General features: G+C 26.4%; 1 protein-coding gene and 1 long non-coding RNA gene across 2 annotated transcripts; one reads left to right on the top strand and one right to left on the bottom strand.

Moving 5' to 3' along the window:
* Positions 1 to 632: 632 nt before the first annotated feature.
* On the bottom strand, positions 633 to 14,279 carry LOC133823336 (alpha-dioxygenase PIOX). The gene is made up of 10 exons (XM_062256009.1): positions 14,049 to 14,279; positions 13,660 to 13,923; positions 5,940 to 6,089; positions 5,425 to 5,564; positions 4,987 to 5,200; positions 2,094 to 2,239; positions 1,765 to 1,992; positions 1,466 to 1,668; positions 1,101 to 1,344; positions 633 to 1,021 (listed from the first exon to the last, which is right to left on the bottom strand). Exons 1-10 carry the CDS (start codon positions 14,133 to 14,135, stop codon positions 796 to 798), a joined length of 1,902 nt encoding a protein of 633 aa, XP_062111993.1. The 5' UTR covers positions 14,136 to 14,279; the 3' UTR covers positions 633 to 795.
* On the top strand, positions 8,814 to 12,183 carry LOC133823337 (uncharacterized). The gene is made up of 3 exons (XR_009888256.1): positions 8,814 to 9,092; positions 9,175 to 9,255; positions 11,934 to 12,183. It is a non-coding gene; the product is annotated as an uncharacterized LOC133823337 (long non-coding RNA).
* Positions 14,280 to 15,881: the final 1,602 nt, after the last annotated feature.

Genomic DNA, 15,881 nt, shown 5'->3' with positions numbered 1-15,881 from the left:
ACAAATCACATTATGATATTAAATATTTATTTTGAGATAATTAATTTACTCTTTAATATCTTATTTGGTTTTACAACTCAACTTTTGCCTCAAATAAATTTAATTGTTAACTTTATCCCAAGTTACACCTAGTTATCTGCAATTATAACTTCAAACCAAACCAAACCACAATTTGAAATATTAAATATTAATTGCTATGATGAAAAACTAACAAATGGGATTTGGAATTTGATTAACAATTACCACATTTGGCATCAATTTTAAAAAGTTAAGTTTCAAATAAAAAAGTGAAAATTACATTTTATATGGGTTTTTCAGTAAAGTTTTCAAAAATATGATTTTTTTTTTTACAAGTATTATTTTATTGCTTTTTAAAACCTGTATTCCCTTTTTATGAGATTTTTTTCTTATATTTTTGTTAAAAAATCATTATTATGCCATATTTTTTTTTCTCATAATTTGATTTTTTTAATTAAATTTGTCCATACAAACCAAAAAAATTTTAATTACCATATTTTTACGTATTAATGGCTAAAAAGCCATATTTATGAAAAAATCCCAATCAAAAATGGAAAATCATAATCCAGCATAGGGTGAGACTGAATCCAAACCCAAGCCCATACACATATGAATGTTAGTAAAACAAATATAATATATATATGAATGTGTTTGATACAATTTTTTTTTTCTTTAGACGGGAAAGCTTTGACATATTACACATAATTTTTCATAAGAATATTTCAATTGGTTCAGAAAAATAAATTACATAGAAATGGTAGTATGATTGATTGTGGTTCAAGCTGGGAAGCGGAGATAGAGTGGGATGGGATTATGAGCAGTAGGAGGTGAATCCCAAACTGAGAAGGCACTACTAGAGTTCATCCACTTAGCTGCCATTTCAGGGTAATGACGATCAAGCACATCTTTCAAATTCTCAGTTTTGTTGACCCATTCCAGCCCTTTTTTGGTGTATGTCTCATTGTTGAAATTACTTGTGAAAAATCTATCTGCTTCTAGCCTCCTGCATGTATCCAAAAATTACTTGTGATATATTAATTGTTATATCAATATGAGATGTAATAAAAGATGTATTGAATTACCTTGAAGCCATTAGCAAGAATATAACAAAAGCAGTCTCACTAATAGCAAATCCTTTGATCTTCTTCTCTGCCAGAAGACCCACTTGAAGATCAAGCTCCTCCACATCATCACCGTACACTTCTTGAAGCGTCTTGATGGCTTCTTCCTCATCCGTCAGATCATTCCATTTTGAAATAGGTATCAACATCAACCTTCTCCTAAACTCATTGTACCTTGCTACACTCCTTTCCCTGTCCCTATAAACTGCATTTATATACATGAATATGATCACATTCAATATATAATTATGTTATATCAAAAGTCAATAATTTTGCCCTCTAGAAAATAAATAAGTTAATATAACATAACATAAAATAAAATATACTTTCAAGACTTGGTAGATCCACGTGATCAGGCCTATCTCTGCCATATAAATCCTGAGGTATGATGTCTCTGAACCACAAGGGATAGTTCCAAAGCTCCAAGGACCCACAGGCTTGGTGTCCCATTGAAACAAGTTGTCTTGTGAACCCTATTTGTGTCAACGCCAGTTCTCCTTCTTTACCAATTAATTTTTCCATTGGAATCCTGCCAACAAAACCATATTTATTATTTCAACACACATTTTAAACAATAGAGTTTAATTATAGGGTTTTTTTATGTGAGGTTGAAATAACTACACACTCTTTAATCAATGGTGGAGATTTATTGGGGCCTGGTTTGGCATTGATGTCTCTTAAGTAAAGGTGATCAGGAAGAAGAGCGTGCATCCTATAAACACTGACAAACTCTTCGGTCAATGAATAGGGCACATCATGATTATTGGGCATTTTGAGGCCCACCAAGCCACTCAAGACTGCTCCTCCAACGTGCCCAAATGTGTCTTTGAATTTCTTTCCCAGCATTCCATACCTGTTCAGCAACTCATTTCAATTAATTAATTACTTAAACATATATTTGGTTTCTCCCAAAAGAAAAAATACTGTATTTGGTTTCTTAATTTAATATATTACCAGTTAATACGCATTCCTGCAAGTAATGTGTGAGTTTTGAGGAGCTCCACTGTCCAATCTATGGTATGAATTTTTGCAATCACGGCTGAAGTAACCAGCCTTGCGTGCCTGTATAACTCCTCCTCACTTAAATGTGGATATTCCTTCTGCAATTAATAATGATAAGAAGAATCATTTAACGCCAAACTCAAAAGTAAAATTAATTAATTACAAGATTTTTTTTATTTGAAATGTATTACATGAAAATTAAGTACTGAAATAATAATCAACAACCTCTGTAATTTTACTTCTCGATTCAGAGTAGTACAGAAGCAAGCATATAGTTAATTTTGCGACAATTCTAGTCGTATGTAATTATTATCGAAGAAAAACTAAAGAAATCAAATTATCTTTTCTCATCTATATATACACCCGTACTAAAGCTAAAGCTGTTTGATTAGTTTTATTTAAAAAATTTATTAATTATTTTATTATATTTTTATGATTATTATATAAATTTTAAATAAACTAAATAATGTTATAGCTAAAGGATTGATATAAACATAGTAAATGAAAAATTAAATCAAAATATTATTTCTGACTATTTTTTTATATAAAATCTCTTTGATATAAAAATTATATAGATAACAATTTTTTTTTGTTTTAATAGTGTGTTTTGTTAACTTTAATGGAATATACTTTTAAGACTAAATAAAATTATATTTTTATAAATTATATTAATATAAATTCAAATATTATAAAATATCTTTATTATATTAATATTTAATATAAGACTAAATATATAATAATAATTAATTTTATATAAATTTAAATTCAAATGTTATAAAATATTATTATTATAATAATATATGATACTAGACTAAATATTTAATAATTATATTAATATAAAATATGAATTTAAATATTATAAAATATTATTATTATAATAATATTTAATACATGACTAATATTTAATACTTATATTAATATAAATTTAAATATTATAAAATATTATTATAATAATAATATATAATACATAATGTTAATTTTTATTAAATAAATTATTAGTTTAGAAATGTTATCATATTATATATTTATAATCATAAATAATGTTTTGGTTTAATTTTTCATTTAATATATTTATGTCATTTTTTATATATAATATTATTTATTTATTTGAAATTTATATGACAATAATACAAATTTTATAAATATAATTAATAGATTTTATAAATAAAACTAAGCAAGCGTACATTGCACGTGGTTTGTATCTAGTACATAATAATATATGATAACATTTTATATCACAAACTACCATATTTAATAATATAATAATCGTTATTTAGATCACAAACTATAATATTTAAGGTACATAATATTCGTAATATTATTGAATTTACACATTAATGATTAGAGAAAAAGTTTGTTTATTCTTGATAGATGATATATGTTATTCTAATTTCTTTTCTTATGTAGTTATATTTGTGATTTTATTTGTATACACATGACACTTATATATATATAATATCTCTATAATTTTATTATTATTTAATATGAATATATATGAGTTAGTACTTAATAGTTACATCAATTTATACTCATTGATGGTTATATATTTTTTTATTCATCGGATCATTATTGAATGATTGTGATTAATTAGAAAAGACATAGTACTTCTTAAAAATAGATTATTTCCTTAAAAAGAAAGTTAATTAAATTTTTTCTTATATATGAAAAAATAAATTTTATTATAATCATTAAATTATTTCTAAAATTAAATGTTTCTAACTGAAGTATTAATTAGTTTGTTTTTTCAATTACCATTCATAATTATTTTTACTTTTTTTACACTTCAGTTTTTTAACATAACAATTTTAAAATATAAATCCTTAACAAATTATTTACATGTTATATTATTTATTTAAATTTTAATATTAGAAATACAATAATTAATAATCTATGCACAACTAATTTTTTTTAAAGTAAAATAGTATCTTTGTATATAGATTTGATAGTTGGTGATGGTATGGCAAGTTATTATATAAAAATTGATCAAATGGATTAAATTGTTAGACAATAATTGAATATAGCACAATTAACGATTAATAGAGACTAATACATTTGTTTTGTGAAATAATATATCAAAAAATTGCTACAAACCATAAGAGATTTTTTAATTCTTAATAAAAATAAAATTATAGAGCATATACACGAACATAATTTAAAAAATTGTTTAATATTTAAATTAAAACTAAAGTGTTAAGAATAAAATAAAGTTAGAGATTTTACTTATAAATACATCAATAAATTAATTGTGTCTTTTTGATGTTATAATGGTACATAATGATTATAAATAAATAACTAATTTAATATTATATTTAGAAATTTATTTTTAATTCTAAAATTAAAATTTAAAAATAGAAATTTATACATTAATGATTTATTAAAATCTTCTATAAAATATCACTAAAAATGTAACCACCATGGTAATCTAACCATTGAAAACTTTTCTGAATATATATTTATAGAAGTTCAATCAATTAAATATTGTACATACTTTTAAAGTTAACAAAACAAAAATCGTTAAAACTAAGAAAAACCATTAAATATACATTTTTTATATAGAATATATATGTTTGTGTTTTATGATTAGAACTATAATGTACTTGAACTACTAGAAAAGTACATTGTTTTAGTGAAAAAATCTTTCAAAACGAGTATAAATTTTATAAATATTTATGTTTATGCTTCATATTTAATGCACATTATATAAATTTTTGGAATGTTGTCATATTATTATGTTGATTATGTTTATGTTTTATGTAATTAAATGCAGACATGCATGATATGAAATTAATCTGCCCTAAGGCTAGTCCATTGACTATCAAATTAATTTATCGCGGATTATGTATACCTTGAGAGCATCACATACTGCATTATGCTCTTTAACAAAGAGAGCCTGCAAAGTTGAGAGTCCACACCAGATGTTTGTTACATCTCCTGAGATAGGAATACCATCTTGGTCATGGAGAAGAAGGCCATCCTCTGAAATCTTAAGTTTCCCATCTTTGAAAGTCCTTACTTGTTGCAACTTTTCTTTGCTACTTCCATACATAACACTTCCATCCCTTTTTTGTATACATACATATACATAAAAATAAAATATCATATATCTACTAGCCCAAAACTCAATCTGAATAGAAACACGACAGGTATACGGAGAGGTGCATGATGTTAAATTAAGAGATGGACATTTTCTAATAAAGTTTTTTGGTAGCTGCCGAGTGCATTATAATTAGGCAACAAATTGAAATTGTTAATGTTGGATTAACTAAACTAGTAATATACTTACCACCATGGTGTCCGAGTGTTCAGTGAACCACTGTTAATTCCACTAGAACCATTACTGATAGAAATTTCCTTTGTCTTGAAGAACTTGAAAGATTTGAGCGGGCATTCCCCTGCCACTTCTGTTGGTGCAAACAGCTCCACCTAATTATTCCATTAATGGTAATGGTTAATTAATTAGATTTATATTTTTTTGTGTTAATTAGGAGGAAATTGATGAAAATTTTAACGTTTGTTTGTACGTTTAATTTTCTATCAATAGTAGGAAAAAAAAACGGGGGTATAGTGCGTTTATTTTGGTGGATCGCACTTGAGAGTCCTCCAAAAATTAAAATTTCACCCACACACAATTACCCAGTTCCATTCTATGTAATAGTCCCAACCCAAGGACCAAACAAGCTCAGTGCTCGATATTTATACTTTGATCTTATGCTTGCGTGCCTGTGCAATGGGGGTCGTGCCGTGCCAATAGATAATATATATAATTTTGTGGATAAAATAATGAATTAATTAATAAACCTGGCCGGTGTGCTCCAGATGATTAACCCAATCATGAATCATGAACTGAATCCAAGAAGCCGCTATCATGTTGAACTGCTTTCCTGTGTCTTTATAATTTCTCCTTGCCATTAACTTTGTGGCAACTATCATTGGGTCTGGCCTCAGTAGCTATGAATCATCATTATTCAGCATTAATTACGTGAATAATCTTAATTATAATAATTAAATTATGCTTAACTATTTATACAAATACTTACAGAAAAAATTAAAAATTAAAAATCTTATATTAAACTTGTCTCTAGTACATATTTATATATACATATACTACATACAAATAAAGTGCATTACCTTAGTTTTATTTATAAAATCTATTAATTATATTTATTAAATTTGTATAGTTGTAATATAAATTTTAAATAAATAAATAATATTATATATAAAAAAATGACATAAACATGTTAAATAAAAAATTAAACTAAAATATATAATTTTTTTATAATATATATAATGTGATAAAAATTAAACATAAATAATAATTTTTTTAATAAAAATTAAGATTATATATTAAATATTATTATTATAATATTATTTTATAATATTTAAATTTATATTAATATAAATACTAAATTTCTAATCATGTATTAAATATTATTATAATAATAATATGTTATAATATTTAAATTCAATTTAATTTTCTACATAAGATAACATTACCAAATATTTTCTATCTTGAATTGAAGTAAGTAGGGTGGTTTATAATTTTAACAGTTATCTCATATATATATTTATTTATTAAAAATATATTTATGTCATTATTTATTTATTTAAAATTTATATGATAATTAAAAAATATAATATATATAAATTAATATATTTTCCAAAATAAGACTAAACAAATGTGAATAATATATATATATACATATATATAAATTGATTATAATATTTTGGACCATGTGTTATGTCTCATTACTTATTTGGACCCTGTGTTTTGATAAATTACTTTTTCGACTCTGTGTTTTCTAAAATATTTCAAATAGATCCATATACTCGATTTTGAGCAATGTTTTTTGAACTAAAATCACAAATAAATTACCAAACTAACAACTTAAAACAAAAACATAACCATTCTGCCTAACAACTGTGTTGTTATATTCAATTTTTTATTCATCAAAATTGGGTTTAGGGGTCTATTTGAACCATTTTACAAAAGATATGGTCCAAAAAATAATTTGTTAAAACACAGGGTCCTAACAGGGAATGAGATGGAACACATGGTCTAAAAATGTATAAATCATCTATATATTTGGATAAAATGCTTCCCCCGAACTATAATACTTGTAGAGATTTGACCCTTTCGTCCAAAATAGTAACGATTTGATAATGTGGCAGTTAAAAAAAATATTTTTTATTAATTAAATAATTTTAAATTAGAAAAAATTAATAACCACTTTTTTAAAAAATTAATAAATTATATAAAGTCAAATGAATAAAAAATCAACAAATACAAATCATTTGTAATCCAAATATAATTTTAAAAAAACTAAACTCAATATTTCTAAACTAAATTATACTTGAACTAAACTAAATTAAAATATTAAATTTTTTACATAATATTTTCTAAATGTGTTTATTTTTCTACATTTGAAATATAGATTTGGTTGAGTTTTAAATTTAATTTACTTTAAAGATTTTGATTTAGTTTAGAAATATAAATTTTGGTTTTTTTTTCTAAATTATATTTGGATATAAAAAAGTTATGTTTATTGAATTTTATATAATTTAATAAATTTAAAAATAAGTTATTATTAATTTATTATTTTTTTAAAAATGATTTTTAATTTTTTTTCTTATTAAAAATTAATTAACTAATAAAAAATACATTTTTAAGTACTAGGTCATCAAACTATTACTATTTTGGACAATGGACAAAAATCTATAATTACTACAGTTCATGAGTAGTTTTGACAAACAAAAAAAACAATTGAGAAAGTAAAGTCTACAATTCCTCTAATTCATTGGAGAAAAAAGTCTGTTCTATATTTTTAATGACCCGCCCTATTACTTCATAAATAGATTATTTCAGTTGACGCAGTCCATTGAATAAAGTTACAAAAACGTCATATTACAATAGAAAAACAATAATAAAAAAAACACAAATAACGAAGTTGTAATAAAAAAAATTGGTATATAGTACGTATAAATTAATATACTATAACAATTTTGTTTTTTTATTAACATGCATCCATGATGAATATATAGGATAATTTTTCTAAACCGGTTTCACTTTAAGACCTACTAGTGGGGCTCTGTAACGTCCTACGTTTTCGGGTACCTTTAAACGACTCGGGTCGGGATTTTTCCCCCGGGTTAAGAATATTATTTTAAATAATATTATATTTTGTTTGTAAGTATTCCATGAGTTATTGCTAGCCAAAATATGAATTTTGTGATTTTAAAAGTCAAGATAAGACTTTCGGTCCTGGACCGACACAAAAACCCTGATCGGGTAAAAATCTCGGAAAATAAAACGAAAAATTATGGCAATTATATTTTGGGCATAAAATACATTCATAAAAGTTAAAGTTTAGTCAAAAATAATAAACCTAAAAGAAAATGGAAATTTTAGGGCATTTTGTGTTAAATGTCTAATTTTACCGAAATGGGGAATTTTATTCCATGAATGGACCTTAGGTTAAAATTTATTATGTGATTAATTAAATTAAATGTGAGAGACATTTAATTTAATTAATTAATGTTAAGTTTGGTGATTAAAACTTAATAAGAGTGAAAAAGGTGTCAAAAGCCAATTTGGACTTTTCTTCTTATGAAACATTAATAACCTTTATAAAAAAAAATGAAATGATCATATATGTAACAAAGAGTGGCCGGCCATGTGGTGTTTTAGAGTGGTGTGAACCCAAATTTTATAAAATTTAAATGCCATTTAATTAAGAGGTCAAGTGGGCAAGTGGGTAGAAAAGCACTCAAGTACCTTGTGATATTTTGAAGAGTATTGTGAGCAATTCCCACACTAAGAACCGATCACTCTCCATCTCTCATTCACTATCATCTTTTTGAAGACCTCTCAAAGTGTTCTCTCCATTTTTCAAGCCCAAGAACACCAAGGAAACTTTGAGGCTAAGTCTTGGTCTAGGAAGTATTTTCCCTAAGGTAAACTTTCACTAATCTAGGCTTTTGTAAAGTTTTAAGCATAGAGTTTCAAATAGCTAATTGACTATGTTGTTGGGGGAAGTTTGTTAGGGTTTTTGAAAGGTTTTGAAGGAGTCAAAGCTTATAGGAAGGTCCAAACCTTAAGCAAGAACACACCAAAGAGGTAAAAAGTTTACTTTTGATGATTTTGTTGTAGGGTTTTTAGTTTTAAGCATTATTTTGTGTATCTAATGCTTAGAGTTTCTTGTTGATGATGTAATAAGGTTATGGTAGTTGTTTAATAATTTTTATGATGCATGTATATTGATTTTTGAAAATGGGAACCAAAACCCCCAAGGGTTTTGTAGGATATCCTAAAACAAAACATGTGTTTGAGCTGTGACTTCCAAGGGGTCAAGCAGCCACTGTATATTGTTTTTGTAAAATTAAATTGTACTGTGATGTTGTTGAGATTGAGTACATAAAATTGAGCTTTTGAAACACTAAAAAATGTTTAGAAATGAGTAAGTTATGCTATTTCAAAGATTAGGTAAAAAACTGTTTTTTCGTATTCTTATTTTCGGAACCAAGTTTGGACAGCCACTGTATAGGGCAAATGAACCCAGTTTTTTTCTAAAATTTTGTGGACATATTGCTGGCATAACCTATTATTCCACTGTAAAATTTGGTAAGAAAATATTAAACGGTTTGAAAGTTATTAACTGTCAAAGTTCGGAAAAAAATAAGGACTTGAAAATAAGGTCATTTTTACCTCATTGTTGGAAAATGATTTCACCAATCAAAAATGCTCATTTTGACCTAATATTTTACAAAGACCTAAATGGCATAACAAAAATGGAATTGGGAAATTTTGGTAACAATTGGGTAAGTAAACTTCAAGTTATGAACTAACGAAGTATGTAGTTAAAAATGTGAAAATAGGCTTTTCACACTTAGTGTAAAAAAATGAGATTTTGGAACATAAGGTAAAAAGTAAAATTTTGCTTATTTCAAGATATAAATTGGTAAGTCTTGAAATCATATTTTTCACTAAAATTACCCCTTTGAGTTTAAATGAATTATTTTTATTAAAGAGATTTTATTCTTTTTAAAAATAAGAGATTTAATTTATTAATAGTTAATAAATTAAAAGAGGGTTTAAAACCCTATATTTTGATAAAATAATTAAATGAATTATTTTTCTAGTAAGTAAAATTGATTAATTGCTTTTGGAAAATTAATTAGTCAAGATAAGAAATTTATAACGGTTTTCCTAATTAAGACAAATTAGGCAATTTTCTTAAAACGGTTTTTAGATATTAAAACCTTAAGAAAAATAAAAGGAAAATTTAAAGGGTTTATTTTCTTTAAAAATAATTAAGGAATTTATTTGTATTTTCTGGATATAATGCCGGCTAAAATCTTACATATTTTAACCGACTAGTCGAAAGTGCGGGTTAATAGCGATACCTTGAAAGAATAAGATTTTTAGCGGGTTGTGGGGAAATACCATTGTGATACCCGAGCCTAGGTATCGAGACCTTAGGATAGGTCTCCCCGAGACTTAGGGTTTAGTCTCGAATATTTTGTATGACTTTCCTTAATAGGTTTAAAACCAAATAAGGATTATAAATCCTTACAAATGACTTTTATTAAAATGACCAAACTGCCCAAAATAATAATAATGAATTATGAGTGCCATAATTAATCCGAGTATACTGTATGGATAACTACAGTATTGGCTAAGCATAATTGGACTGAACGTTGGAGGGTGAAAACTTGCTGAGCGCTAAGGACTCCAAGTAAGTCAACTTATATTGTATGGCTGCAACATGAAATGATTATTGTCTTGTATGTTAGTATAGGGATACATGCATATATATAGGCTGTCATAGAAAGTTGCTTAGAGACGTTAGTCTAGTGAGTGCTGATTTAGAAAATATGAACGGTAGAAGTCCGTCATATCATAGACGGTTGATCCCCGTCACACTGCTTGATTTTATTTATGTCCGGTTCATTACCGCGACGAGTGGCCATGAGATGAGGATAAGCTGGTTAAACCTACGGGCGCTAAGATAAATGGGACCTAGGGGCCCTCATGCTTACTTAATCATTGGACGGTTAGAATCCGAGCAAGTGCTCTGATAAGTTATTCCCGGATAGCAGCCGTGAATATTGGCCATTCCGTGAGAGTGCCTAGAGATACTAGGGGTTGCCAAGATTGAGTGAGGTTGAACACCCTAGGGGCAGCTGCTCACCAGCACCACTGATTAACATAGAAGTCTCCGTAAAACCGTGTAAATTGGATTACACTTTTGGATAAGTCGCAATGCCCTAGGTAACACGATAGTTACCATTGTTGAGGATATTTATTGGCTAGATCTTAGTGTGGAGACTCGGTTCTCTTTTACAGATTAGCAATTATGTTGGAGGGCGTGTTACGCCTGAATTGTTGGAAATTGTCGAGCGTTGGTCTCGAATTATATGGTGGTATAATATATCTGCTTGCTCTGGGATTTTCTGAGTGTAGGGATATAATTGTTGATAAGATATAGTTGTGATATAATATATCTGCTTGCTCTGGGATTTTCTGAGTGCAGGGATATAATTGTTGGTAAGAATTAGTTGCGATATAATATATCTGCTTGTTCTGGGATTTTCTGAGTGCAGGATTTTTATCTAGATGTGAATTAATTTATCCTTGGTTATCAGGCATGACCATAAGTTTGCCAGGACGCTTTAGCGTTCTTGAAATTGATTGTGTAGGGTCTGGATGGGTCCGGATCCCTATTTCTCTATCTGCTTTGTTTGGAAGTTGATCTTACTAAGCGTTTTCGCTTACCTAGTTGTTTCATGTTGTAGGTAAGAACAAGGGCAAGGCAGAGAAGTGAGCGCTGGAGTCTTCCTTGCAAATGTACATGTGGACCGACCTTTTGGGAAGCCTTTTTATTTTTGGAAATGTTGTGTAATTTTCCTAAACTAGGCTCACTCTAATCTTTATAAAACATGTTTGTAACTAAATGTTAAGTATGGCCATACGACTTTTTAAAAAGTTTTTTTTTATACGGGTTTTTGAGACATTTTGTTAAATGAAAACATTTATATTTCCGCATTATCGAGTCTTGAAAATTCGGGTCGTTACAGGCTCTCAGTATTCTCGACTCGTGAACAGTTTTTTGGACGATTTTTTTATGACGGTGTATATTGTACCTATTTAGAGCATCCTGTAAATTTTCAGAAAATTCTGAATAGTTTACAGTACCAAAAGCTAGGTTCAAACATGTTGTTTTCCACGCGCATAAAAAAAATTAGTCACGCATGCAACAATACGTTTGAACTTAGTTTTCGGTACTGTAAACTATTCAGAATTTCTAAAAATTTGCAGATGCTCTAAATAGCTAAAATATACACGATCATAAAAAAAAATCGCGCTAAAAAATGTTCACATGTCAAGAACACTGAGAGCCCCCCAGTAAGACTTAAAGTGAAGCCCCTTACTAGAAAATTCTCATATATATATATATTTATATACACACTAGATATAAGTAACTTGCAATATGCATGGTTGCTTAACTTTATTTATACAAGTTATTAATTATTTTTATTAAATTTATATTAATGTCATATAAATTTTGAAATAAATATTCTATTTTAATTAAATAATTTTTTTAAGTTTATGTTTGTTCTAGTTTTTTAATTTGGAAGTGATAATATTAAATATTATACGTGGATTTTAAATTTAAGTTTCTTGTTAGTTTATTTAAAAAAATAATAATTTGTTACTAATTCACAATAGATTATATTATATATTTAATATGATATTATTATAAAAAGTGAGTTTAAGTTTAATTAAATTTTATTTAAGCTATAAAACATATTATTTTATTATTTTTAAATAATTATTATTGTAAAATATCTAAAAATATCATATTTTAATTTGTTTAATTATTTATTATTTTAAAATAATTATCATTTAAAATATCTAAAAAAATATCATATTTTAATTTGTTTAATTATTTATTATTTTTAAATAATTATTATTATAAAATATATTAAAAATATCATTTTTTTTTTAAATATTTTTTTTATTTATATTTATATTTATGTGTTTACAAACTACCTTAAATATAAAAATATTCTATTAAATTTAACAATAAAAAAACAGTTAAAACTAAAAAATTTGGTTATGCAACACTTATTATATAGAATATATATAACATTATTCATACTCATAAATTATGTATGAAAAAAAAGTCAAAGCAGGTACTTATGCAAAAAAAAAATATATATATGTCAAAGCAGGTGTCTGAAAATCATTGTCTGTCATATATAGTTAACAATTCTTAGATGCGTGAGTAATTTCAAAATGTGATGATGACAGGTATATTATTGTTTTTTCTTTATTACTAAAAGAACAAGTTAACGTAAATGACATTTGATCAATTAACTAATTATTAACAGCTTAATTATATCATTGATATTACTTAATATTTAAGAATGTACAGGCTGGTACTGTCTCATCATGATCAGAAATAGAGAAATTAATGTTTTAATATATATATATATATATACATGTATATTAATTTACCTTATGTTTCTGAGGAACAGGCAGAATATTTCTGCCGAAGATACTTCCTTGACTACCGGTATCTTCATTGAAGGGATCGTTATACTCACCATCGGCTGTCCTATAAGGATAATCGACAGGGTCAAATTGTGCGCCAACTCCTGTTTCTCCCACGTTGAACAAGTTGTATACTTGGTGAAGGTGCCGTCGAATGGCCAAGTAGAATAGCCCTAAAATGACTGGTAACCGGTGCCATATTCCCAACTTATCTATGCTGTGCATCACCTGATTATATATATAAATATATTAGACATGAAAAGATTATCATGTTAGCTAGCTAGTGCCTAATTAAAATTGATTTATTGTATGTAAATGTAAATGAGATGTGAGGAGAGAGGTATATTATTTACAAGGAAAAGAAGAGTATCAATGAACGACATCCGGGAAACGACTCCATGAAAGTCTCGATGGACGAAATGAAGCATAAATGAACTCATAATTACAGAATGAGAGAGTGCTATATTGCTCTATGTTATTTCATAGCTAGGCTTCATGGAACTCCTATTTATACTATTAGTATATATATATTATTTAAAGAGTGTTTTTATTTCATTAAATTATATTAATAACAATATGTCACTTATGTGATATGGGCCTAGTGGTGCTAATTAGCATTTCTATAATTATAATGAATTAGCTTTACCAACGCAACTATATGTATGATAGGGTCAAGAAAAGAGGTTATATATGCATGCACGTCACTTGATCATCCCCTTCCACACATATATATATATACATATATATATATATATATATATATAAGACATCTATTTGTGAATTAATTTGGCCTTAAATAAAGAAAAATAAATTAACTAATTGAAAACTTGTGTTACATACTAATCATTAATAATTAGTGGACTTATTATTATTATTGATAGGGTGAATTCTTTTTAGTTCTCTTGTTATTTATATATTCTTCATTATATATATTATTTATAGAATGTATTAGCTTTACGAACCCAACTATATATCTATGATATGGTCAAGATACGTGGTTATAATCACACCAGTACTTGATCATCCTCTTCCTTATATAAAGACGGATTATATTTTTTGAGCATGTATTTTATCTTGTTATCAATTTAGATATTCTGTTTTAATAAATTATTTTTGTATTTTATATTTTGTGAAATAATTCAAATAAAATCATAAATCTGATTTTAATAAAAAATTTAGAATAATAATCATAAATAATTAACAAAATTAACAACTTAGGATAAAAGCATAACTATTATGTCTAACAACTGTGTTGTTATATTCAATTTTTTTTTATCAAAATTCAGTTTAGATCTCTATTTAAATTATTTTACAAAATAATTTTTTTTTAAAAATAATTTATTAAAACACATAATTCAAATAAATAATGCAACAAAATATATTGTGAAAAAAATACAAACCCAAATAAAAAACTTGCCTGTTACGTAGTTGAACATCTTTGTTATTTTGATTTCATCATTATTACGAGTATATTTTTAATTTTTTATTGATTGGATACACGTTTTAATTGTTTATATACGAGTATATAAATATATATATATATATATATAAACCAAAAGCCTAGTTTTGTTTTTATATATCTCTTATTACTTGTTAAAATAATTTAAAAATAAGTCAATTTGTATTAAATGGCATTCCCTTTTCTTGAATTTGTAACGAGTCAAAATAAATAACACCTTAGACTATTCAATTCTTATGGTGTGATAATATAAATATAGATAGATACACATACATGTCATGGTGGCATATTAAGAGAAAAGTATACACCTAATTCACACCCCATTTCAGGTAAATATACTATAATATGTTATTAGCGTAAATGACAAAACAGGACAACTTAGAAACTACCGGCACACCATTTGTTTTCCCTGCCTTTTTCCATCTGCACTTATCAACATGTGGTAGGATTCCCACCCATACCGTCTACATCACATTCTTTCTTAAACTATAATTTTAAATCATTATTTTCCATTATTTATTCTTTTTATTGATTCATTGATTTGTTTATAAGGGATAGCACGTGTAAAAGACCAAAATTTGAATATAATATTCTACTTGATTGCGTGTCAATATTTTCAAACAAGAGTACTCATGAAATGATTCATTCAATAATTTCCTTCATTACAAAATGGAGACTAACAACATGTAAATCTAGCCGCCGGCAGCTCCCTTGTGGTAATAATTTC

Source organism: Humulus lupulus, chromosome 3 (assembly GCF_963169125.1).
Source record: "Humulus lupulus chromosome 3, drHumLupu1.1, whole genome shotgun sequence".
Taxonomy (NCBI): Eukaryota; Viridiplantae; Streptophyta; class Magnoliopsida; order Rosales; family Cannabaceae; genus Humulus; species Humulus lupulus.
The sequence above is the reverse complement of the archived record's forward strand: the minus strand, read 5'-3'. Positions and strand labels throughout refer to the sequence as shown.

What these genes read in the sequence shown, in the direction of transcription:
- LOC133823336 (XM_062256009.1), bottom strand. Translation starts at nt 14,135, where the DNA reads ATGAGTTCATTTATGCTTCATTTCGTCCATCGAGACTTTCATGGAGTC. An exon ending in TTGATACTCTTCTTTTCCTT is followed by an intron (nt 13,924 to 14,048) that starts GTAAATAATATA and finishes ATATATAATCAG; the next exon opens with GTGATGCACAGCATAGATAA. An exon ending in TCTCCACCATTGATTAAAGA is followed by an intron (nt 1,669 to 1,764) that starts GTGTGTAGTTAT and finishes TTTTGTTGGCAG; the next exon opens with GATTCCAATGGAAAAATTAA.